Below are 26,889 nucleotides of genomic sequence, written 5' to 3' on the forward strand. Positions count from 1 at the left end.
TAGAATTTATATTCTAGTGGGACCTAGGGTCAGGAAACAAGCAATCCAGTAAGTCTATAGGATAATTTAAGATATAAAGGAAAAGGATGACAGGAGAGAAAGGAGAGCTAGCTACTCTAGGTAGGGTGATGGGGACAGCTCCTCTGAAATCTGAACTGAGACCTGAAGGATGGGAGGAAAGAAGACATCAGTGTGATGAGTAGGGATTTAGGGTTTCAGGCAAAGAGAATAGCATATGTAAAGGCTCTGAGGTGGGAACGAGTTCAGTGTGTTCTAGAAAAATAAGGATGGTTATTGGTCTTGGAGTGTGGTGAGCAAGGTGGAGCGTGATCTGAGATGATTTTGGAGAAGGAGGTTGGGGCAGGGTCATGTGGAGCCTCTCTGATAGGTCACGGTGTAGAGTTTGGATTCTCTTGGACGTGACGGAAATGCCTGATTTAGGATTAAAAAAAAAATCTGGCTGTTCTGTGGGGGAATGGATAGTTGGAGGAAGAGTGAAGGCAAGATCTGTTAGGAACTGATTGCGGAAGGAGCGCCTTGGGAAGATGGTGGCAACAGAGATGCAGAGAAGGGGATGGATTGGGAGATCTTTGGGGTTAAAGCCAGTAGTATTTGCCAGTGGCTTGGAGGTGGAGATGTGGCACAGGGAGGATGCAAGATGACCCCTGCGTTTTGGCTCGAACATGGTTAGTGCCCTTTATTGAGGTAGGGATGACAGGAGGTGGAGCAGTTCACAATGACTGGAAATCAAGAACATTCCTAAAGGCAGTTCCTTTTCCTTGCTCTTTCCCCTATTCTTTTTGAGTATATGTGTATGATGTTCCAGGCAGTGGCCAGTGCTTTTGTTAGATTCTGTCATTGAAGGTATTTTGATTGCTCAAAGTCACACAGAACTAGTTGGCAGCAGAGTCAGGGTTTGAACCTAAGCTGTCTCCATGTCTTTTTGTCTACCCCATGCTACAGGGAAAACCCAGATTTCTACTGTAGGACCTGTATTGCTTTAATATTGTGAGATTCTGCCTTTTAAATTTTGGAGTCCTTTGTTATTTGCTGATTCAGGATAACTTGGCCTAGTCCTGTGTTTTTTTTTTTTAAACTTTTTTTTTGTTTTTGTTTTTGTTCAGAAGCGGTGGGGCTTCAGTGTGTGAAGCAGGGTTGCAGGGTTGGTGCCTTGGAGCCCTAAGCCTGCTTTCATCCTCTCCATCCTTCTTTGTTCTCTCTTCTGCAGACTTTCCCCTTCCCCCAAACAGACCATCATCATCATCAACAAAAACTTAACAGATCTCTTAGACAATGTCTGGGAACACAGTTTAACTAGGCTAGTCTTCTTAACAAGGCAAAGGAGATGTGGGCATGATGAGTGGGTGGGAATTTATAAGCTTCCCTGTTTGTGTAGGCAGCATTATTTTCTATAGGAACAAGGAGTTGCCTTCAGTTGACTGTTTACTGGAAGTTTAACAGGGCTTTTCTCTGAAAGGCCCTTTCTAGAGTGCAGACAACACTGTTTTTATTTTGTTTCTTAGAAGGAGGAGGAGGCTTTTGTTAATGAGAAATTCTTTGGTTCTCTTGGCTCTGATCCTTACATGGTTATGGAGTTTAGCTACATTGCTTTCAGTTTCAGGTGCAGATGGTTCAAAAAAGTCCAAAGTGATGTGGTTAATCACCAGCTGTTTCTTTCAGAAACACTTGAGCTGAAAATAGAGGTTGAAGTAGATGTTTCTCAAGAGTTGTACCTGTCTTCGAAACTTATTTTGATATTTTATGAACATAGAAAAACTGCAGGATTTGAGAGGGGAGAGACAATTAAATGCCACACTGGACATTTTAGTAGTAGTGTTTATACAGTAGAGACTACTGTTAACCTTTCGTATATGTAGTACTGATCTTTCCGTATGTAGCTTTTACCTCGAGATGCTGATTATTAGGCTATTTTTAGATGACAGTTGTTGACCTTTACTAGCAGTTGTTCTTTTGATGACAATTTAAAAACGGTGGTGGTTCAACTCAAGAAGGGTCCGTCCACTCAGTGCATTTATCCAGGACTGACCGTTATCTCCACCACCACCACCGTCACTGCCAGCAGCCGCAGCATGTATGTGGGTTATAATTTTAGGATCGTCAGATTATAATGCTTATAATAATAGTTTATAATTTTTCATAATCTATTAGCTTACAATTTTTCATAATGTCTGATATTAAAAAAAAATAATAACAAGTTCTGTCTCCTTTCCTAGATTCTGATAGTTGGTGGTGGTGTTGCTGGACTTGCTTCTGCAGGTGCAGCAAAGTCGATGGGTGCAATTGTGCGAGGATTTGACACAAGGTGAGTGCTTTACTAGTTATTTGTGTTCAGGCGAAACCTTTGCGTTTTGGGGAGACATTATGCTGTTCTCAGAATTTATAAATTCATGTAGGACGTTAAAAGCTGCTTGATAAACTCTTTCCATTGAAAAATGTTTTGCTTTCTAAAAGTTAACTTAAAGCAAAAGTATATTATTTAGCAGAAAAAAAATTTGAGTTAGGACCAAGCCTCAGTGTAACATAAATAATTAAAAACAAACAAATAAACAAAAGAATCGAAAACTAACAACTCGGGTACAATTCTGTTTCTTTATGTAGATCAGCTATGGGGCCAGAGTTATCTCAGTCCTGAGTTCCTGGCGTGTTGCTCTTTTGTGTCCTATTTCTGTTCAGAATACTTTTAGGCACTAGGTAGGACACGAACAAAGATGTTTATGAGTATCGAGAGGGGGTGGTGTAGGGACATCTTGGAGAACAGACTGAGGGTGGTGTTGCCTTGCATTGAATGAGTGGAAGCAGATAAAGCTGACTAGGCAACAGTTAGTCTCTGGGGACTTAACCTAAGAGTAGCAACAAATGAATTATTATTATTGCATTGTTTATGCAAATGCCTTCTGTTTTTAAAGTAAAGAAAGAGTTGAATATTTTTCTCTGATAATTTTAGAACCCCTAGGTCTCTGGGTGGCACAAGCAGTTTTCACTTGACTACTAAAATTTACTAATATAAAGGTTGGTAGTTCTAATCCACCCAGTGGCAACTTGGAGGCAAAGCTTGGCAGTCTGGTTCCATAAAGATTATAGCCAAAGAAACTCTATGGAGCTGTTCTACTCTGTAACACATGGGGTTGCCATGAGTTGGAATTGACTCAAAGGCAATGGGTTTGGTTTTTGGTTAGGTGAAAGCACTTAATTATGTTACATTGTATATTTCTTTGAAGTAGACACATAAACGTGTTCCTAGAATTTCTTTAAAGGGAAGTTTAGTTAAAAATCTTCATGGATAGCATTGGATATTGGATTTTATTAAATGTTTATTGAATATTGTCATTTATGTGCTCCAGTACCTTTTTGAGGTTGCAATGTTTTTTTCTTATCAGCTGAGGGCAGTAGAGGAATAATACCACTGCTTCCCTTGAACATAGAATGATTCCCTCCACCTCCAAAAAAAGGCACCCATTCAGATTTGGGAAGAATGTAACTTCTCAGAGCCAAGAATAGAATGTGGTTTACAGTATTTACCTGGAGTTTAGAGAGATGACATACTGATGAAAAGCTGTCCTGCTGAAATGGACAAATAAGGCATTTCCAGAGTAACCAGGACACAATCCAAGGTGATCCAGAGTTAAGCATGCTATTAGTTCTATCTTTTCATTTTTAATGCTTGCGGACATGAAGCTTTTCAAGACCTCCAGGCCTGCTTCAAGTTTTCGTTGTAGAGGAGGATAGCATTAAGGTGGAAATTGTATGTATTTGACTTGGAGATGATTGTTGGGCGAACTCTTGGAAATTAAGTAGGTTATATTGGTCTCACTGGTTTAAGTTGTGCACAGAGTAGGCAGCTTGGACATTGTTGTTACGTAACGCAAATTTTATTTAGAGTTTATAAGAACTCAAGTATATAATGAACGTTGATGTGTGTATGAACAATGCTGTGTATATACCAAAGAACATACATATTGGAAGCATCTGATTCCCTTAGGGTGATTTTCTAGAAATGGAGTTTCTGGTTCAAAGAATATGTACATTTTAAGTTTTGATAGATTAGAATATTTTTAAAAGATCAAATTATTTTGAGGACAAGAATATAATTGCTAAAGATTCCACAGTAACATTTATGTTTTTCTAATTATACATGTTTATTATTGAAAATATAAAGGAATGTAAGAATGAAAATAAAAATGCTTTTTGTAATTCTACCATCCAGATGTAATTGCTAATGAATTTTTTGTGTAATTTCTTCTAGATTTTTATGAATGTACTTTTTGAGATCATTTAATATATATCTCTGTATGTGAATATATGCATATATTATACATATATATAATTTTTAATTCATCTGATTTCATAAAAATAGTAGATATTTCTAAAATTTTTAAAAATAGCTCAGCTTAGATCCCTTTGCCTTCAAGGAGTAGAAAACACCAACTCACATTGGCTAAACCATGAGAAAATGTATTATCTCTCCTAATTGGAAATCCATGGGAAGCACTCCCTTTTCACAGTAGACTCAGCAGCTCACTGGCGCTATCAAGAACCAGGTTCTTCCTATCTCCCTGCTCTGCTGTCCTCCGCTCTGGCTTCATCCTAGGACTGATTCTCCTCGTGGTCACAAATTGACCTCTCAGAGCAATCTGGGCTATAAGATTCCTTGTTTAAGCAAGCAGGAAGAGGGAAAACCTTTTCTCCAACCATGGATTGTATGTCCTACCTTTTATGCCCACTCCTGACCGTGGTAATGGCTAGGGTTTGCCAGGCACTGATAGGGCAAACCATGATTTCTCAAACTTCTCTGATGGCAAGAATGACCTTCAGCTCTTGCTAAAAACACAGCTTCTGGCTCTCTGTTGGACATTGTTATTCGGTGGGCCTGGGAAGGAGCCTGGGAATTTGAATTTTTAACATGTACCTTAAGTACTTATTATTGTTTGGGAAGTTTGGGGATCACTGGAGTGGAATGGATGTTGGCGAGTTAACTACTCTGTCCACTACAGAGCTAAGATGTTTGTTGGCTCTGGTTTTTCCAACCAGTATACACTGCTTGGTTAGCATTTTTTGAAAACTGGATTTATTTTTACATAATTTAAGTGTGTTGGCTTTTCACATTTTACCATTTTTAGATTGCTTTTTTATAACCACAATTTAATGAGGACTGGGGGCAAAATCACTTCATTAAAGTATTTCTAAGTAAACAGTCATTTATGTGGGAAAAGTTCCCAATAAGGACAAGTTATGGACATTTACAAAACCTCAGCCTGAGTGATTTGAATGAAATCAGATCTTAACGTGGGTCAGATATCACATCATCATCAACACTGGGCCCATGAGGAACATAATTGGTTATTGCAGCGGATAATAGTGAAATTCCTTTTGTAGCTTACCTAAGTAAAAGTTTGAATTGGCCATAGTTTTTTTTTTTTTTTACACCAAAGGTGGGGGGGGGGAAGATCATAAAAGTGTAGCTTGCTTATAGAAAAAAAAAAACATTCCAGCTGGAGACTTCAGAAGAAAATGTCCACTTTTGACTATATACACTTCGCTCTCTTTAAAAAATGTACATGTAATAGTTTCAGGGGACATCTAGGTCAGTTGCCATAATAAAGTATATTAAGAAAATGTTCTGCATCCCACTTTGGTGAGTGGCATCTCGGGTCTTAAAAGCTAGCAAGCAGGCATCTAAGACGTGTCGATTGGTCTCAACCCACCTGGAACAAAGGAGAATGAAGAACATCAAAGACACAAGGAAAATATGAGCCCAAGAGATAGAAAGGGCCACATAAACCAGAGTCTCAACTAGCCTGAGACCGAAAGAACAAGATGGTGCCGGGTTACCACCAGTGACTACCCTGACAGGGAACACAGCAGAGAATCCCTGCTGGAGCAGGAGAAAAGTGGGATGCAGACCTCAAATTCTCGTAAAAAGACCAGACGTAATGGTCTGATTGAGACTGGAGGGACCCCAGAGGTCATGGCCCCCAGACTCTCTGTTATCCCTGAACTAAAATCATGCTTGAAGCCAACTCTTCAGATAAAGATTAGACTGGACTATAAGACATAAAATGATACTGGTGAGGAGTGTGCTTCTTAGCTCAAGTAGACACTTGAGACTGTGTGGGCCGCTCCTGTCTGGAGGCGAGATGAGAAGGCAGAGAGGGACAGGAGCTGGTTGAATGGACACAGGAAATGCAAGGTGGAGAGAAGCAGTGTGCTGTTATATTGTAGGGAGAGCAACTAGGGTCACATAATAATGTGTATATAAGTGTTTTCTGAGAAATTGACTTGAATTGTAAACTTTCACTTAAAGCACACACACACACACACACACACACACACACAAAACCCTGTAAGTGATCCTGGCTCCTGTATCAGGGCCCTAAAAAACAAACTATATTTGAACCACTAGTTTCTCTTCAACATCCCATTAGAGCGGCCGCCTTGGAGCAGTTCAAATCCCTTGGTGCTGAGCCCTTGGAGGTAGACTTGAAGGAATCTGGTGAGGGACAAGGAGGATATGCAAAAGAGATGTCCAAAGAGTTCATTGAAGCTGAAATGAAACTCTTTGCTCAGCAGTGTAAGGAGGTAGACATCCTCATCAGCACAGCACTTATTCCAGGTATGTTGTTATTGAGTAAATGTTGTCTGCAATGTACTTTTATCAGTGATTTTTTAAAATTAGGGTGAAAAATTGTTTAATGTTTTAACTTCTTTAAAGATTCCTTAAGTTTAAATTAACTTCTTTAAGTTAAATTCTGTAAGTTAAATCTTCTTAGAGATTTATCCTTATATTATGAAAGTGCAAAAAAGAGAGAGAAAGCACAGTAAAGGCAGATGGAATCACCCTTAGTTGCAGCCCCTAGAGATAAGTCATTAAGAATTTCATATACGTATTTTTTTCTCTGTGTATTTTTATATGGCTGTCTTCACAGAGTACACTCTACATATAATATTATAAGTAGTTTCCTCTGTTTAAACTCTTTATAAATTCATTTTTAGTTTATTTCTGTTCTCCTCGCAAAGATACTATATTCACGTTAAGGAATTGCAGGCCGTATTGAAATACATGAAGAAAAAAGTACAAATCATCTGACGTTTTACCAGAGGTGATTTTATTGGTATTTTGAGGATCGTTTTTTCCAAATGTGAGAGGAGCATAAGTGTGTGTCTTTATGGATTTTCAACTGTATACTTTTTATTTATGGATATGATGCTTTGTTGTTTCTAATTACTTTATTGGAGGTGTTTGTTTTTTTCAGGAATTACTGTGAAAAACAAACATGTGATCTCAGGAATTACTTTTAAGCCCCTTTACAACATCCTCTTCTAAAGAACATGCCAAGTCAATAAGCATTTGTTAATCAGTAAACAGTAGGAAAAAAAAAAAGCAAAACAGTAGCTTGCTTTTATTCCTGATCTGGGCAAGATTTGAGGAGTGAAGAAACTTCACTTTTTGTATTCTTACCTCTTCTCTTCCTTGTTATTTCCTTCTGTTATTGAATGATGGCTACCACATTGACTCTAAAAAAAAAATTTTTTTTTTCAGAAAGAAAGAGATCCAGAAATACTGAAGGCTTAAAAGGTTTATGGTTGCTGCTGTTAGATCCTACTAAACGAGTCTCACTTTGTCTAGGGGACTTGGGGGAATTAGGAGAAGTTGCTTTGTAATCTCGTGGGATAGAAGTTCTCTTCCAGTACCTTCTGTAAGTTTACAGGAGAAAGAAGTAACTTCTAAGCTCTTTTTTCTTTCCCCCTGTTCACCCAGGTGATAGGTGAGCAGGTCTCTCCAGACACCCCCATCCCACCAGAGCTGACTAGGTGAAGCAGACGGGCAGGAGGTGGTTCGGGGTGTCACCAGGGCTCAGCCTGTGGAAGGATCTGTGAGTGTAGATATGGCTGGTCACTGGAGGTGGATGCAGGTCTGGCCAGCCGGTGGAGCAGGGGAGGAGGTTTTGTAGTGCTCGTCATTGACCACCAGGCTCGAACACAGGCAGTGGCAGGGAGATATTTTAGGATTTGTCCCTCCTTTTGAGGCACAGGCTTAGCTGTTAAATAGCTTTGAAGAAGGGGTAGTGTGCCTTGGGGTGTAGCCACCATCTGACCTTGGAGAGGCAGTTGTACGTTGGGAAGAGGAGGAGTTTTACCTGGTCTTCTCCCTCCCTCAGGTAACCTCAGAATGCCCTGTACTAAACCATCTCCTATTTTCCAGTGGGAGTGATTTTTTTTTTTTTAATCCCAAAAGGCTGGCAAGATATAAAAAATGACCAGTAGAGGGTGCTAAAGCATTTATTTGTGAAGTAAATGAGGCCGTGAAGTTAATATTTGAGAATTCATACTCTTAATAAAGAATTGAGGATAATTTGAACATAGTATATAGAACTATGGAAACCCTGGTGGCATAGTGGTTAAGAGCTATGGCTGCTAACCGAAAAGTTGGCAGTTCGAATCCACCAGTCGCTCCTTGGAAACCCTATGAGGCAGTTCTGCTCTGTCCTATAGGGTCGCTATGAGTTGGAATTGACTCAACGGCAACGGTTTTGTTTATGTAGAACTATTATTGCTTATAAAGCTAGAAGTGGGAGATAGAACTCAAGACTTCTTATGTACTACATATATTAACTTTTAGAGCGTACCTCACCATAATATTTTATTTTTTTAAGTACTTTATTGTATGTACACTTTAGTAAAAGGTCAAATTATACAATAGTCTCAAGGAAATTTCACTTTTATTAATTTGTTTCACTGATCCTTTCCTGTTTCTAGCCTTTTCTGAAGCTGTGATCTGCGTCAGGGCCCATAAAACGTATATATGGCCTTTGACTAGTGAAGTATTCCAGGGTTCCCTCTCAGAAGACTGGTTTCAGAAAAGGACCTTTCTGTGCTCTTTTTTTTTTTTAAGCTTTATTGAGATACAATGCACATGCTGTTTAATTCACTCATTTAAAATGTACAATTCAGTGGCTTTTAGTATATTCACAATTTTGCCTTCATCATCACAATGTAATTAACATTTTCGTTACCCCCAAAAGAACCCCATACCCCTTAGCCACCACCCTCCAATCTCTCCATTCTCCCCCAGCTCTAGGCAGCCACTCATCTCCTTTCTGTCTCTATAAAGTTGCCTCTTCTGGACATTTCATGTAAGTGAAATCATGTAATATGTGGCCCTTTGTGATTGACCTCTTTTGCTTAGCACAGTACTTGTAAGGTTCATCCTTATTGTAGCATGTATTGGTACTTCATTTCTTTTTATCGTCGGGTAATATTCCATTGTATGGATATACTACATTTTGTTTATCCATTCATTCATCAGTTGAGGGACATTTGGGTTGTTCCTACCCTTTGCCTATTATGAATAATACTGCTTTGAATATTTATGTACATAATTTTATGTGGACATACACTTTCATATTTCTTGGGTATTTACCTAGAAGTGGAATTTCTGGATCATGTGGTAACTGTCTTAGTCATTTAGTGTGGCTGTAACAAAAATACCACATGTAGATGGCTTTAACAAAGAGAAGTTTATTCTCTCACAGTCCAGTGGGCTAGAAGTCCGAATTCAGGGCATCAGTTCCAGGGGAAGGCATTCTCTGTCTATTGGCTCTGAAAGAAGGCCGTTCTCGTCAATCTTCCCCGGACCAGGAGCATCTCTGCGCAGGAACCCTGGATCCAAAGGAGACGCTCTGCTCCTGGTGCTTCATTCTTGGTGGTATGAGGTCTCCATGTCTCTCTGCTTGCTTTTCTCTTTTATATCTCAAAAGAGGTTGGCTTAAGACACTACCTAATCTCGTAGACCTCATCAATGTAACTGCCAATAATCCATCTTATTTTATCATAGTGGTAGGATTTACAACATATAGGGAAATCACATAAAATGGTGGACAGTCACACAATACTAAGAATCATGGCCCAGCTAAGTTGACAGATATTTTGGGAGGACGCAATTCAATCCATGACAGTAACTGTGTTTAACTTTTTGAGGAGCTGTGAGATTGTTTTCACAGCAGCGTTTTTTTTAAGCTAAAAAAGAAAAAAAATTCATGAAAATATTATAAAGAAGATGATCTTTTAAAGACCTGTTCCAGCTCTAGGGGACAGAAAAATGAAAGTATGACCATTTAAAAGAAAAAACAAAACACTTTTTTTTTTTTTGCAAGTATAAGGATCCACAAACAAGCTTGTCTCATTTTACGAAGTGAAAGCACAAATGCCCTTTGAAAGCTAGTGTAGTTGACACTGTACCTGGTTTCTGTCCTGAGCTTTGCATGGGTCACCTGATGATGTGCCTAGCTCCTACAAGACTCTCAGAGTAGAGGTTGTTCTATCATAAAAGTTTCCCTTGAGTGGATCCAAAGAGGATTAAGTCAAATGTCAGAAATTCTCAAAGCTAGGCTTCCTTAGGCAGAGATCCACAGAAAGGCTGGACTGAGACCTGGCATGGACAGGAGCTTTAAGAGAAGGACATGGGCACTTAGCTAGTTTCATGTTGCAACCTTCTGGAGGTGGTAAATTTTCATCCCTTCTAAGTATGCAGAAGTCAGCGGGCTTGAAAAAACAATGACCTTGTATTTATGTAGATATGAAATATTTTGCACTTAGGTAACTAGGTACTTATGTGGAATGAAAAAATTCTGTAGCCGGTTAGTATTACCTTCATAGTGATTTAGTACTGACTACGGGAAACCCTGGTGGCCTAGTGGTTAAGTGCTATGGCTGCTAACCAAAAAGTCAGCAGTTCGAATCCACCAGGGGCTCCTTGGAAACTCTATGGGGCAGTTCTACTTTGTCCTGTAGGGCCACTATGAGTCAGAATCGACTTGACGGCAGCGGGTTTGGGTGTGTTAGGCACATTACACCTAAATTCAAATAAAAATCAAGAGTACTACGGAGCACACATGAATTCTGTTCCAGCAGAACAACCTTCAACATTTAAAATCTTTCCTGATGACTACCTAACTAAAAAATCATAAAGCATCATATGGTCATGTAGCTTCCTTCCTCTCACCTTCCTCGCCTCGGGTCTTTTCCTATTAATTTAATTGAACCATAGCTACTGGATACCAAAACCAAACCCACTGCCATCAAGTAGATTCTGACTCATAGTGACCCTGTAGGACAGAGAAGTGCTCCCTAGGGTTTTCGAGGCTGTGTATCCTTATGGAAGGAGACTACCACATTTTTCTCCCACAGAGCGGCTGGTGGGTTTGAACTGCCAGCCTTTTGGTTAGCAGCCAACTGTTTTAACCACTGTGCAACCAGGGCTGTCTGGCTACTGAATAGCCTGGGTTATTGTTTAGCAATGATGATAGTATCTTGGACTACTTGGGTTCTCAGCATCATTAGATAAAGGTCTCTAAGTTGATGAAGGTTGGATCATTCCCCATCACCTGTGCTGTAAAGTTTGCTTTCCTTGGTAAGGTATTCATAGCCTTCCATTTTCTAGTTGGGATTAGCCTTCAGGTCTTATGTTAATTCAATTTGTTACTCTTTGGGACTGGTTTCAGTAATGCTGGCTGCTATTAACAGGCCAAAGACTTCCATGCTTTTGCACATATTGTTCCTTCTGCTTGGAATGCTATCCCTGTTCTTCCCTCCCTTTTGAAATCGTACTCAGCTCAATTACCATGTCCTGCATAGTTTCCACCATCTCTTCTTCAAGAGTAAATACACTTATTTTTTTACTCTTAGCGCTTTGTCTGTGCCTCATGCTACATTCATGCCGAGGCCCATAACCTGTTAGTTGTCCTTTCTCCCTCTGAGTGCAGCAGGAGGGTCTGATTTATCTCTCTCTAGGCCAGTGCTTAGCATAGTGTTTTGTACACAGTTGTGACTCAGAAAATGTTTGCTGAATGAATAAATCTCAGTGCCTACCTTAGGTCTCAGTTGGTACAGTCCCTTTTGTTTTGCAGTGCTATCTATTCAAGGAAAGATCGATAGAAGGCTCTGTTGGCTTACTTTTGGATAGGAGCACTGCAGAGGCTAACTGAAGTCCAGGAATGTAGCTTTCGTAAACTATTCAAACCTAGGGCACATGCCCAGTCTGCAATTTGAGGTGCTTAGCTAGCCTCCCAGGAGATAGAATTAGGAAGTAGTGGAATGTCTGGGGACTAGAAAGTGTTCTGTGAGCCAGGAAGACATTGATTGCTTGATTATAAATTATAACCTCTTAAACACTTTGCTGTTGAGTCAATCCCGATTCATAGCGACCCTACAGGACAGAGTAGACCTGCCCCATAGGGTGTTTAAGGAGTGACTGGTGGATTCAAACTGTTGACCTTTTGGTTAGCAGCTGAGCTCTTAACCAGTGCGCCACCAGGGCTCCTATAACCCCTTAAACCAAAGAACAAATGAATGAAAAAAACAAAAACAACCCGTTGCCATCGAGTTGATTCTGACTCATAGTGACCCTATAGGACACAGTAGAACTGCCCCATAAGGTTTCCAAGGAGCAGCTGGTGGATTTGAACTGCTGACCTTTTGCTTAGCAGCTGAATGCCTAAGCACAGAGCCACCAGGGCTCCTTATAAAAAAAACAAAAAAAAACTAGGCCATGTATATTTGAATCTCTTTTTAGGTACAATTCAGACTAGGATAACAGTACTTAGTTTTTTTTTTTTTCTATACCAATCAGGGCCTGTAAAATATACCCCTCAAAGGACCCATGACTCCTGAGAATTGGGAGGGGAGTGTTTTCCTTGGGTATGGTAGGGCCTTACACTTATGAGACTGAACCTGAGAAAGTGAGCAGTCACCTTGAAAATCCACATTGGTTCTCCATCAGATGCTGCCTATCTCTTTCATGTGGAGTGGAAATATATTACAAAAATATGACTTCATGCAGTAATTTTCAGACTTGTAATCTCAGGCAGGAGAATAATCGATACAAGTGATATCTGAGAAAGTGAGCAGTCTCCTGGAACATCCACATTGGTTCTCCATCGCATACTGCCTGTGTCTTTCATGTGGAGTAGAAATATATTACAAAAGAATGATTTCATGTAGTAATTTTCAGAGTTGTAATTTCAGGCAAGAGAATAATTGATACAAGCGATATATTCATCATTTGTGAAAATCCACAGAGATGATATTGTTTCGATGGCTATACAAAGTTTCCCCCCAAAGTAAGGGTTAATTCCTCAAATTACATTTTTGGTCCTTCTGTAAGCATTAGGATCTGACAGGACAAAACCATGTGCTGGAGATCAGTGATTCCCAACTTTTTTGGAACGATAGAACTTTTTTATTGACTATCTGATTTATCTACCATCCTTCCCTCCCTTAAATTGGTTGTAAGGAATTTTCTAATATTGCTTTACCACGTTTGTTTTGGGAATTGTGAAGGACAGAGAGAAATACTTAAATGTTACAATGTCAAGGGTTGGTAACCACAGGCTGTGTACACACCTCTTGGTAGCGTTCAACACAGGGCAACATGTCATCAAGAGGAAGATGACAGAATTGCAGAGTTTTCCATTGCCATTAATTAGTCTTGACTTCTTAGGTTGTGTTTGAGAACACTCAGTGACTGGGCCAAATTTAACAAATTATCTGTCAGGAAAATTTATGACACGTATGATATTCTGGTTTGGTCTGTTATTTCTCCAAAAGCATGTTGCAGGATTGGGAAGCATGATGCCCCCTCCCTGACTGTCCCTGAGTTGGAAAGGATTTGGAGGCTGAGGCTGTCTCTGGTACAGCAGCATCCGATATAGTTGCTGGTAACATATTGGTATTTCCCACTGTATGTATTTCTGTACTTCCTTCTTTGGCACTTTCCCTAAACTTTCTTGTATTTCAGTGTTACTTAGACTAGGTTAGCTGCTGTAACAAACGGACACAAAAGTATAATGACTCAAACACAGTAGACTTTTGCCGCTTACTCATTTAGCAGTAATGGGTAGGTTTAAAGATTGGAGGGACAGGGCTCCTTCACACGGACATCCGGGAACTCAGGTTACAACAGTTGCCATCATTCATATGTGACTGTGCAGTTCACTCTGAGGATCGTCTCTGATTTCAGCTAGCCAGAACGCATAGGAGCATGAAGGAGTATGCATGTGATTATGGACAGGTGCATGAAGGAATGGCCCATATCAGTCCTGCTCACATTTCCTTTGTTAAAGTGCAGTCACATGGCTAAACCTAACTCTGGGGAGAGCTGGGAAGTGATGTCTAGCTGCCATACCCATACCCATTGCCGTTGAGTCAATTCAAACTCATAGTGACCCCATAGGACAGATTAGAACTGTTCCATAGGGTTTTCAAGGAGTGGCTAATGGATTCGAACTGCCAGCCTTTTGGTTAGCAGTCGAGCTCTTAACCACTGCGCCACCAGGGCTCCATTGCCTAGTTAGTGGTCGGGAATAAGAAAAGGACATGGATTTTGGTGAGCAGCCAGCAGCCTCTTTCCTCTTCCCCACTTTGTAATTTCTGTCTGCATGTGTTTAATCCATCCATTGGAAATCAGTGGGATGATCGTGAATTTAGAGGCAGATAGAATAGATTAATAGCTGATTTATCTCTCTGAACATCTCTGAAATGGGGATCAAGATTTCTACATTACTGAGTTGTTTTGAGGAAGAGATGAAGAAAAAACCCAGCATAGGACCCAATGTATGCATTAGTGTAATTCTCCTTTCTTCCATTGTTGATGGCTGGTCCTGTGACTGGTACTCAGAGCTGAAGTGTACTGATATTTTGCGATAGAAAGTCCAGACGTTCTCAAGGATTAAATGGAAGGATAAAGACAGCCCCTGATATCCTCAGGTTCATGAATCCACTTGTGAAATTAAAAAGCCAGCATCTCTTAGGTGGTATCTGGTATGGTTTCCCTGGGGGAGGACCATGACTTAATTGTTCTTTGAGCTGAGTTTTCTGAAGATATCCATTTTGTTAAGAATCTTTTATCATTACTTAACCTCATTCTGACCCAAGTCAAAAGATATGGGGGAAAAAATAAACAATGATTTATGTTTTTCAAAATAACTTTAATTTTATCTTAACAGAATAGTAAAATCAGAATTTTTAATAAATGTTGGTTGCTTCAATATTTAGCGATTTAATATACATCTAAACGTGTTGGAAGGAACAGAAAAAATATTGTAATTTCTAGAAGAATACTATATTTTTCCTTATTTGTGCTAACATTTAAGTTTGGTGGATTGTTTTTCTGTTTTGGAGAGTTCCTATAGGTTATGAAGCTTTGGTAAAATCTTTACTAATTTTCATTTTTATCTACACAGAAGTTTGCAGCTATTAGAGGTAAATTGGAAACCCTGGGGGTGCAGTGGTTAAGTGCTACGACTGCTAACCAAAAGGTTGGCGGTTCAAATTTACCAGGTGCTCCTTGGAACTCTATGGGGCAGTTCTGCTCTGTCCTATAGGGTCTCTATGATATGAGTCGGAATCACCTCTACGGCAATGGGTTTTTTTTTTTTTTTTTTGGCTTAGAGGTAAATTATTGAGATGGTCCCTTCAAATTTTTTATAAATGTGTTCTTTACTTATTGGGTAAAAGTTTGTTTTTAGGTTTCTTTCAATAGACCTTTAGGGATTTGTCCAATCTGCGAAAATTTGCTGTTGACTAAGCCTATTTCATAAGCGTTACATTTAGAAATATCTTAAGGTGTCCAATTTGTGAAAGCCAAGTATTTGTTGGTCTGTCTGTCTGGTTTCTTATACAAATTATAATTAATTATGAAGAGAAAGTTTCTGTCCAGTTCCAGTGATAGAACTCACATATAAAGTACTCTGTTTGAGTATTTAAGTTAGAATCTCTTCATATTTATTAACATGTTGCCTGTATCTTTACTAGCAATACAGAGAGTTCCATAAGGGTTGTTCTTTATGTACCACAAAAAAAAAAAAAAAAAAAACCAAACCCACTGCCGACGAGTCGATTCTGACTCCTAGTGACCCTATAGGACAGAGTAGAGCTGCCTCAAAGAGTTTCCAAGGAGCGCCTGGCGGATTTGAACTGCTGACCTCTTGGTTAGCAGCCGTAACGTTTAACCATTACGCCACCAGGGTTTCCTTATGTACCACAGGGCCGGCTAAATCAGAGACAGTAGGTAATGAACCTGAATCACATGTTTAGCAGCTTCTTGCCACATCTTATCTATTACATGATCAATGATCCCTTTTGTCATATGTGCCAAAACCAGGTGCCATGGAGTCGGCACCAAGTCAAGGTGACCCCATGTGTGTCAGAGTAGGATTTTCGATGGCTGATTTTTCCAAGTCAGTGTCCAGGCCTTTCTTCCAAGGTGCCTCTGGGTGAAATTGAACCTTCAGCCTTTTGGTTAGCAGAGGAGTGTGTTAGCTGTTTGCACCACCCGGTGAATCCTGTGAAGCGGAGCGGAGGTCCTTTCTCCTGAAGTTCCTGGACTGTGTGGAGAAAATGGAAATTAGAGTAGTGACAAGAGGAGGAAGTGGATGCAGGGTAAGCAGCCAGCAATGCTCAGTGCAAAATTGTGTTTTTATAATGAAGTTTCCTAAACATGTAAATATTGAAGTTCAAGATGTCTTTCCTTGCGCTAGTTTAGATTTAGTCAGTGTATGTTTGGGTTTTTATGTACTGTATTACATTAAAAACTAGCCTTATCTTCTAAGTACTTGTTCATGAGAAATCTGTTTTGGTTTGAATATAGTCTATAATTTATATTACTGATTTCTTTGCTACTGTGTAGTTAAATATATTACCTTCTTGTTAAAGCAGGAAGCTTTTCTTGAGGCTCTGTCTAATTTGTTGCCTTAGCGGCCAGGGAGTTAGGAATTTCCCCATTTGATTAAATGCCGTTGAAGAATTCTAGTAAATAATGCTAAGTGTTCCTTGGAATCTTTATAAAATTTTGTGGTAAACCCATTTCATCTTGGTGTTTTGTTGTTCTTCATATTTTTAGTGGTTTCCTTAATTTCTTTGTTTCTTTTTTTTTGTAAGATTAAAATTGTCTTTGAGGGCTTGGGAAGCCCTGGCGGCGTAGTGGTTAAGTGCTATGGCTGCTAACCAAGAGGTCAGCAGTTTGAATCTGCCAGGCGCTTCTTGGAAACTCTATGGGGCAGTTCTACCCTGTTCTGTAGGGTCGCCGTGAGTCGGGATTGACTTGATGGCAGTGGGTATGAGGGCTTGATTTTTTTTTCCCGGTGAGATAGAATCAGAATTTATTGGTTTCAGATGATCAGGTTAGGCCTGATTCATTTAGAGAGGTAAAATGCAATGCATATTTTTGTGGTAAATCTTTAGCCCTTAGTATTTAGTTTAAGCTAACTCATTATTTTTGAATTTAGTATTGTAGAGAAGCAAACAATATATTCTTTTGCTACCTAGCAAAAAATTGTTTAAAGTATTTTTAGAAACTAGTAATTTTTCTAGCAGTTTCTAATTTTAATGCTTTTTTAAATTCCATTTTAGTATCCATTTGTTGAGAAAATACATAATTATGAAAAGCTACTATGATTCAGTAACCTTTAAAAATGAATTTATCTGAAATACAACCATATGTACATATAGCTAGTAACGGTACTCATGTGTGAGACATTTATTCAACCTGTGGTCAATTCTTGGTGCACATAGAGATTCAAGGACACTTTATAATAACCTATGGCATCCCCCCCGCCCCAAACAAAAACAAAAAAAACCAAAACACTGAACCTGTTGCTGTCAAGTCATATTCCAACTCATAGTGACCCTATAGGACAGCGTAGAACTGCCTCCTGGGGTTTCCGAGGAGTGGTTGGTGGATTCAGACTGCCGACCTTTTAGTTAGCAGCCTGAGCTCTTAACCACTGCGCCACCAGGGTGCGCACTCCAAATAATGGCAAACTGGTTGGGAAACTCTGTAATTAACATTTTAGATGAATGTTTTAAATGCTGAAGCTATTAGTAGTAGTAAAACTGTTGACTACCCCTTGAACATATCCTCTTGCAATTTTAAAATATTAGGCTATATTTTAGAGCTTGTTATGGATTGAATTTTGTCCCCCAAAATATGTGTCAACTTGGTTAGGTCATGATTCCCCGTATCGTGTGGTTGTCCTCCATTTCATGATTGATGTAATTTTCCTATGATTAGGTTGTGTTAAAGAGGATTAGGGTGGGATGTAACACCTTTACTCAGGTTGCATCCCTGAACCAATGTAAAGGGAGTTTCCCTGGGGTGTGGCCTGCATCACCTTTTATCTTACAAGAGGTAAAAGGAAAGAGAATTGAGCAGAGCTGGGGACCTTATACTACCGACACAGCAATGCTGGGAGCAGAGTGCCACTTTGGACCTGAGTTTTCTGGTCTGAGATGCTCCTAGTCCAGGGAAAGGTTGATGACAAGGACCGTCCTCCAGAGCTGACAGAGAGAGAAAGCCTTCCCTTGGAGCTGGCCCCCTGAATTCGGACTTCTAGCCTCTTAGACTGTGAGAGAATAAATTTTTCTTTGTTAAACCATCTGCTTGTGGTTTTTCTGTTATGGCAGCACTAGATGACTAAGAGCTGTAAGTAAATTTTTCTTTCCTATTTAGCCTATGGAAACCCTGGCACAGTGGTTAAGTGGTTAAGTGCTACAGCTGCTAACCAAAGGGCCGGCAGTTCAAATCCACCAGGCGCTGCTTGGAAACTCAATGGGGCAGTTCTACTCTGTCCTATAGGGTCGCTATGAGTCGGAATCGACTCGATGGCATTGGGTTTGGTTTTGGTTTATTTAGCTTATACAGTGTGGGCACTAAATAAATATTAGTTGAGTCAATGAATGAATGAATATTTGAATGATGATTTCTGAGTGTCCTACCATTCTCTTAGAAACTCCCAGTGGGGAGGAATTTAGTGACCTTACCAGGGGAACTTAATGTCCATGAACCAGAGGGACCAGGAAATATTTCATGAAGTGAAATATTTCATGCCAAATCTTTCAACAGCAGTTTTGTATTGTGCCAGGAAATATTTTTTATTTTCTCTCCTTGTTTTTTTTTCTGTCATGGTCATTTTTTTGGGGGGGGGGGGAGTGGTTTGAGGAGATGTAGCAGTCCTCGTCCACTTGTGTATTCCATCCTTTGCAGGTAAATGGTAAAATTAACAGGAAATGAGCAATCAAAAGGGGAAAGCTCAATTGTACCTTTAAAAAAAAATACCATTTATCTGTCTTGGTTTATCAAGTTTTCTGTTTCTTTCTGCAGTTATGTCTTGAAATATCTGACATGCTTATTCTTGTCTCTGATTCTTGTATCTAGGACCTTCACCAGGCTGTCTCTGGGGTATATGGAACATCTCTTTATGTTTGAAGGATTTGTAGTAAACTTGCATATATTCTTTTCTTTGTTATACATTGTGAAAACTCTGGACACATCTTCCTTATTCATTATTCATTGTGAGTCATGTCTCCGTCTCCCTTTATAAGCATTTTGGTGTGCCCTCTGAAAGACTGTCCTAACCGCTTCGCCTCATGTTCTGTAGCAGGGAGGGCATGTAACTTTCAGTGAAGCCTTTTCAGCTGGTAAGTGAATCGGTTGGCCTAATGCCTTTTCCCAGTTATTACAGTTCTTTTAGTACCAACTCTTTAAACCATGTCTTTGCCTTAAGGAGAAGCTGGTTGTGATTATGCGGGAGCACTTAATTTTTTTCTAACTAAACCTTTTCTCTCATTTAAAAAATGCTGTGTGACTTTGTGGGTAATGCAGTAAAGTACAAAGTAGAAAATAGAGATCACCCATGGCCCTGTTTCTCTTTGTTTTTTTTTTTAAATAATACTTTATTGTGTTTTTGGTGAAAGTTTACACAACAAATTAGGTTCCCATTTGTAAATTCCTTTTTTATACAAATTGTTCAGTGACATTAGTTAACATTTTTCACAATGTATCAACACCCTCTTTAATTGTGTTCTTGTTGTTCCCTTACCAGTACTCAGATTCCCTACTCCCTTATCTTGTCATCTTTGCTTTAGAGTAATTGTTGACCTTTTGGTATCGTACAGATGGTTTTTTAATGGAGCACCGTACTTACGGGTGATATCCTGTATTTTGTTTGCCAATCTGTTATTTTGCTAAAAGCTGACCTCAGAGGATAGTTTCGGCTCTAGGTTTAAAGACTATCTCAGGGCGATACTCTCAGGGAGTCATTTAGTCTCCGGAGGTCCAGTGAGTATGGACTTTTTAAGAATTTGAGTTCTGTTCTGTGTTTTCTCCTGTTCTGTCAGGGTTCATCTATAGTGGCCCTGATCGAAATGGCTGGTGGTGGTAGCCGGGTACCATCTATTTCTTCTGGTATCAGGGTAGTTGAAGCTGTAGCTCACGTAGGCATTTAGCACTGTAGACTAATTTCTTCTCTGAGTCTTTGGTTTCCTTCTTTCTCTTTTGCTTTGGATGATTAGAGACCAATAGTTGTATCTCAGATGGCTATTTGCAAACTTTTCAGTCCCCATAAGCCTCTCACTTCCCTAGATTGCAGAACATATACTTTGTGAACTGTATGATGCCAGTTGACTGTGTTGTCCCATGAGACTAAAGCCTAAGCCTTCAAACCCAGAAAACCAATCTCGAAAGGTGTTTAGTTATATCTGAGAAGTATCTGTAACTGTGTCCTCTATGAATATATATGCGTGTACACACATATCTGTACATACACGTACATGTAGATACTTCTATCTGTGTGCACACCTGTACCTGCCATCACCTATAAATAATCCCATTTGTCTTTGAATTTACCATTCCTGTTTATTGTTCCTTTTCTATTAGAATCTTGGTGTTTTAATTTAAATTTCCATGCACTTTTTATTTTCTAACTTTTTTAAGGATTATATATACATTTTTCATATTTACGTCTATTGATGTTTTGCTTTATAATTTTTCTCATTGCTTTTAAATTTACAAAATAGTTTTTATACAAAGGCTAGAGAAATATTCACTAAAGTTTTATTTTTTCTCTTTTCTGTATAAGTTGATTCTCTTACAATTAATTTTTATCTAGCTAGAGTTCAATTTGAAGTACGATACCAGGGTTGGGTAGAATTTTTTCTCCCAGAGACCTAACTAATCATCCTGTTTGTTTTGTCCCTTCCATTTTTGTGATGCCACGTTTATCATATACTACATTTTTATCCTGTTAGGCCATCAGGATAAGATAGTATTTTGAAATCGTCTTCTCAGTCTTTCCTTCTCTTGACCTATTCTTTTGAGGATTTGCTCATTCAGAATTTTATTTACAACCCTGCTTCTCCTCTGGCTCCATTATTTCCCTTCTGTTTTCAATTTTTATTTCTGTACTTTCCATAATTAAAAATTGATCCACATGTGAGTGCTTGAAGCAGCTGCACTGTTGTATTCATTGTCATATTCTCTGTAGCCCTTATTAAAATTACAAAATTAAAACAAGCGCTTCTGGAAAATTTGGGCTATAAGGAAAAGCGCAAGGAAGAAAATTAATTATTCTCAGCCTCACTACTCAGTGATACCCTGGTGTGGTTGCATACTATGCTATATAGAATTTACTATAAACTGTATAGTTTGCTATGAGTTGTAATGGACTCAATGACAACAGGTTTTTTTTTTTGTATATAAGTCCCTGGGTGACACAAATGGTTTGTGCTCAACTGCTAACCTAAAGTTGGTGATTCGAACCCACCCAGAAGTGCTGCAGGGGAAAGGCCTGGCAGTCTACTTCCATAAAAGATTACAGCTAAGGAAACCCTAGGAAGCAGTTCTACTCTGTAACTCATGGGGTCCCTGTGCGTTAGAATTGACTTGATGGCATTTTTTTTTTTTTTTAAAGATTTTTATTGTGCGACGGCACTAGGTTAAGTGAAAGTTTACAAATAAAGTCAGTCTCTCACACAAAAACCCATATACACCTTGCTACACACTCCCAATTACTCTCCCCCTAATAAGACAGCCTGCTCTCTCCCTCCACCCTCTCTTTTCGTGTCATTTTCATCAGCTTCTAACCCCCTCGACCCTCTCACCTCCCCTCCAGGCAGGAGATGCCAACATAGTCTCAAGTGTCCACCTGATCCAAGAAGCTCACTCCTCACCAGCATCCCTCTTCAACCCATTGTCCAGTCCAATCCATGTCTGAAGAGTTGGCTTCAGGAATGGTTCCTGTCCTGGGGCAACAGAAGGTCTGGGGGCCATGACCACTGGGGTCCTTCCAGTCTAAGTCAGACCATTAAGTCTGGTCTTATGAGAATTTGAGGTCTGCATCCCACTGCTCTCCTGCTGCCTCAGGGGTTCTGTATTGTGTTCCCTGTCAGGGCAGTCATCGGTTGTAGCTGGGCACCATCTAGTTCTTCTGGTCTCAGGATGATGTAGTTGCTGGTTTATGTGGCCCTTTCTGTCTCTTGGGCTCATAATCACCTTATGTCCTTGGTGTTCTTCATTCTGGGAATGGGTTTTTATGTACTATGTTGGCTCTTGTCATTAGGTGCTTTGAATCAGTTCCAACTCAGAGCAACCCTATGTGCAACAGAACGAAACACTGCCAGGTCCTGCACCATCCCCAAAATCATTGTTATGCCTGAGCCCATTGTTGTAGCCACTATGTCAGTCCATCGCGTTGAGGGTCTTCCTCTTTTTTGTGGACCCTCTACTCTACCAAACGTGTTGTCCTTTCTCAGGGACTGATCCCTCCTGATAACATGTCCAAAGTACGTGAGACATAGTCTAGCCATTCTCACTTTTAAGGAGCATTCTAGCTGTACTTTGTTCCAAGACAGATTTGCTCTCTCTTTTGACAGTCCATGGTATGTTCAATATTCTTCTCCAATACCACAGTTCAAAGGTGTCGGTTCTCCTGTCTTCCTTATTCATTGTCCAGCTTTCACGTGTGTATGAGGCAATCGAAAACACCATGGCTTGAGTCAGGCACACCTTAGTTTTCAAAGTGATATCTTTGGTTTTCGACACTTTAGAGAGGTCCTTTGCAGCAGATTTGCCCAATGCAATGTGACTTTTGATTTCTTGACTGCTACTTCCAGGGTGTTGATTGTGGATACAAGTAAAATGAAATCCTTGTAGAGTAAATGTAAGTAAAATTATATACTATATTTAATTATATGTAATATGTATATATAAATACACATATACATATTTGTGTGTGTGTATAAATATATATATAAATAAGTCTGTATATGTAAATTATAGAATGGAAACTTCCTATAAATACTGTTTGTTGCCTGCTTTTTACTTATAATAAGTATATCATAAACATTTTCCATAACTTTAAATATTCCTCTGTAACTTAGGTAAGTTTTGTTAACTTAATTTTTTTAATGGTCACCTCCAGTCATTTAATTGTGCACTAAATAAATTTACTCTGTGTGAAAGAATATGCTGTTTTTCCTCTGAAAAATCAGTCATTGGAAACCCTACGGAGCACAGTTTTACTGTGATACACAGGGGTCGCCTTGAGTCGGAGTTGACTCAATAACAACTTTTTTTTTCTTTTTAATATGGACAGAACCCCCAAGTTATCTCTGTTAATATGTAAATGTACATGTTTTAAAAGTTGTATTAGCCCCTGTACAATGGTTTTGTGAAAGCTGACTGATTAAAGTCAAAGAAAATAAATAGGCTATATGTTGAGTGTTTTCTAGAGAGCCTAAATGGTTTTGCCCACTTGCTGTCCTACAAGGTGGTAGCATTATAGTCTAGGGACTGATCTTTATCTATAGATGTTTCAGAAGAAAAGGAATCCAGAATTTGTAGGGCAGGAGAAATCAGATACCAAATCAGATTTGTGAGGTTGATGGCACCAAAGCTGGTGCACTCAGAAGTTAAAGGGTATGGATCTGGGTCCAGTTTGCCTATAGCCAAGAGTAGTTCCAGGCACATCAACCTAAGACTGAAGGGAATAGGTCAGGTGGAGGGAAAGCTGTAATGCATAAGACGCTGGGAATAGAAAAGAGGTTCTGGATCAGAAGGGGAGTGATGACAGTAACCTGGAATTAACAGCCGTAGCACTTAACCACTATGCCGCTAGGGTTTCCAAGTGTAGGTTAGCACTTTAAATTTGCCGCTTTGTGTGGATGCAGCCATGTGATCATGGCTTTAAGTCACTGATGAGCTGACCAACATGACTTTTATTTTGGGAAGACCCCTCAGTTGTACGTGGTTTGCTTCCTCAAATTCTCATGCTTGAGTAAAATTTAGTTAAGCGTTCAAGGTAGCTTTGTTAAACTACAGTGGTCAGGATAGAGGAAAGAAATGCTTTCAAAGAATTTTGAGAAATGGTGAAACTACCAGGGCTAGGTATATTGTCTTTCAGAAAAATGTCTCTTGATTCTTGCTCTTTGGTGAAGACATAAAGAGAAAACCAGAAATGATCCAACAAACTATGTGGCAACTAACCCAGCGTGAGTGGAGCAGAAGGTGCCATGGGGCAATAGGAAGACTAATGTTATAAAGAGTGCTTCAACCCAGGGATGAAAGCCTTCAGTAATGGGAGACTTGGGATTTGAACTTTATCCTGGAAATATAAAGGTCTTTAATCAAGAAAGAAGAAGGAACTATATAAATTCCCACTTGGCGTCTTTACAGCTTTTATTTTTACATGTGCTACAAATAAAGATGATTTTTCTTTCATAAATCATGTGTATTCTAGTCAAGTGGATTTAAAACTGATTATTATAGTGCAAATTTTATTTTTAACTTATTTCCATTTATCAAATTGACAGTGTTTTTACTAAGATTCTGTAAATACAGAGTTGAAGACTTTGAAAAGAAGAGATAAAAATATTCAGGCTAGTAATTCTCTGTTTTCATACTGCCAACCTCACAAGTTTGTTTTCTTCTTTTGGCTAAGGTATTTGGATTGTTTTATGGAATTTGAGTACAATAATGACTGAGAGTGTGAGCCCTGGTTTAACATATTTTAGCTTGAAAAATCCTGATGTTTGTGGTTTTACCTTATATGTAAGAATTAGTGAACTTCTTAAAACAACTTCTTAAAATATGAAATAGCTCATGAGGAGAATATGTACCATGAAAACAGGGACCTTTTCTGTTTATCTAGTATTGTGTTTCCAGCATTAGGCATAAGGCCTGGCTCACTAGAGGCACAGAAAAAATAGTTGTTGAGTGCGGAACAAAATTATAGGAGTGATTTTTAACCCTTTTGGAGTTGTGGTATCCTGTTTTTATTTCATGGTACTTTCCTGTCTTTCTGCTTGAAGTTATTTTGTGTTCAATTAAGGTAGATTGGTATAAAGTTTTGGAAAATTTGGTGACATTTGTGAAGATGATTGGAAATACTCTATTTTGTAATTCATAAGTTACTCTTGAATATTTGTGACCTTGACATTTGTGACCTTTATGAATTGTCAGATTTGGGAGAACATACCCCCCAAAAAACCAAACCCAGTGCCATCGAGTCGATTCTGACTCATAGCGACCCTATAGGACAGAGTAGAACTGCCCCATAGAGTTTCCAAGGAGTGCCTGGTGGATTCGAACTGCAGACCCTTTGGTTAGCAGCCGTAGCACTTAACTACAATGCTACCAGGGTTTCCTGGGAGAACATAGGCTCCTTAATATTTTACTGTGATGCATTTTTTTAAACAAAGAAGCAAATATTTATCTCTTCGTGGATGGTACTGGTTGTATGACCAATTGGGAAGAGCAGTGCTGAGATGCCAATGCTGAACAGGTGGCAAGGCTTGCTCGCCAGCTAAATGGCTCTCTCCTGCACACCACCTTTGCAGCACACACTCATCACATTGATTCCTTAAGAGAATGACCCATCTCGCTTGTGCTATGGACTTTATGGGTCTCTTGGAAAGAGTTAAAATTTCAGATGTTACATTTCTGAATGCCCAGAGACTACTGTAATAATTGGAAGAATATAGGGCGTTAAAAAATTATAATATTATTTGTACTGTTTTCTTTGGTTTTTATTAGGTAAAAAGGCTCCAGTTTTATTTCGTAAAGAGATGATTGAGTCAATGAAGGAAGGTTCAGTTGTTGTGGATTTAGCTGCTGAGGCTGGCGGAAACTTTGAAACTACTAAGCCAGGAGAACTTTATGTTCACAAGGTATAGCAAAAAACTTCTATCTATGAACCAGTTCTCACATCTTTCATGACACGTGAGAAATAGTTGGAGAAACTGAGATTTGGAATTTTTCAAAAATTAAAAGTGTTGTTGTTGTTAGGTGTCGTTGAGTTGGTTCCTACTCATAGTGACCCTGTGTACAACAGAATGAAACATCGCCTGGTCCTGTGCCATCCTCACAGTTGTTGCTATGTTTAAGCCCATTGTTGCAGCCACTGTATTAATCCATCTTGTTGAGGGTCTTCCTCTTTTTTGCGGACCGTCTATGTTAGCAAGCATGATGTCCTTCTCCAGGAACTGATCCCTCCTGATAACATGTCCAAAGTACATGAGACGAAGCCTTGCCATCCTTGCTTCCAAAAGCATTCTGGCTGTACTTCCTTCAAGACAGATTGTTCTTTCTTCTGGCAGTCGATTCAATATTCTTCGCCAGCACCATAATTCAAAGGCATCAATTCTTCTTCATTCTTCCTTATTCACTGTACAGCTTTCACATGCATATGATGCGATTGAAAATACCATGGCTTGGGTCAGGTGCACCTTAGTCCTCAAGGTGACATCTTTGCTTTTTAACACTTTAAAGAGTTTTTTTTGCAGCAGAATTGCCCAGTGCAATACATCGTTTACTTTCTTCACTGCTGTTTCCATGGGCGTTGATTATGGATCCAAGTAAAATGAAATCCTTCACAAATTCAGTCTTTCCACCATTTATAAATGTTGCTTATCGGTCCAGTTGTGAGGATTTTTGTATTCTTTATGCTGAGGTGCAATCTATACCGAAGGCTGTTATCTTTGATCTTCATCAGTAAGTGCTTCAAGCCCTTTTCACTTTCAGTAAGCAAGGTTTTGTCATCT

At 39.3% G+C, this 26,889-nt stretch overlaps 1 protein-coding gene across 9 annotated transcripts in view; it reads left to right on the plus strand.

The window, feature by feature from the left end:
- The window catches only part of NNT (nicotinamide nucleotide transhydrogenase), a 126,741-nt gene that overhangs the window by 23,634 nt on the left and 76,218 nt on the right, over positions 1-26,889 (plus strand). For 8 of the 9 annotated variants that reach the window (XM_049863273.1, XM_049863322.1, XM_049863291.1 and 5 more), the window contains 3 exons: positions 2,235-2,323; positions 6,444-6,631; positions 25,883-26,016. In XM_049863273.1, the coding sequence (XP_049719230.1) occupies positions 2,235-2,323; positions 6,444-6,631; positions 25,883-26,016 (411 nt within the window). Of the gene's footprint in view, positions 1-2,234; positions 2,324-6,443; positions 6,632-15,540; positions 16,456-25,882; positions 26,017-26,889 lie in introns of those variants that run through there. The other variant, XM_049863344.1, reaches the window with a different exon arrangement.

Source organism: Elephas maximus, chromosome 2 (assembly GCF_024166365.1).
Source record: "Elephas maximus indicus isolate mEleMax1 chromosome 2, mEleMax1 primary haplotype, whole genome shotgun sequence".
Taxonomy (NCBI): domain Eukaryota; kingdom Metazoa; phylum Chordata; class Mammalia; order Proboscidea; family Elephantidae; genus Elephas; species Elephas maximus.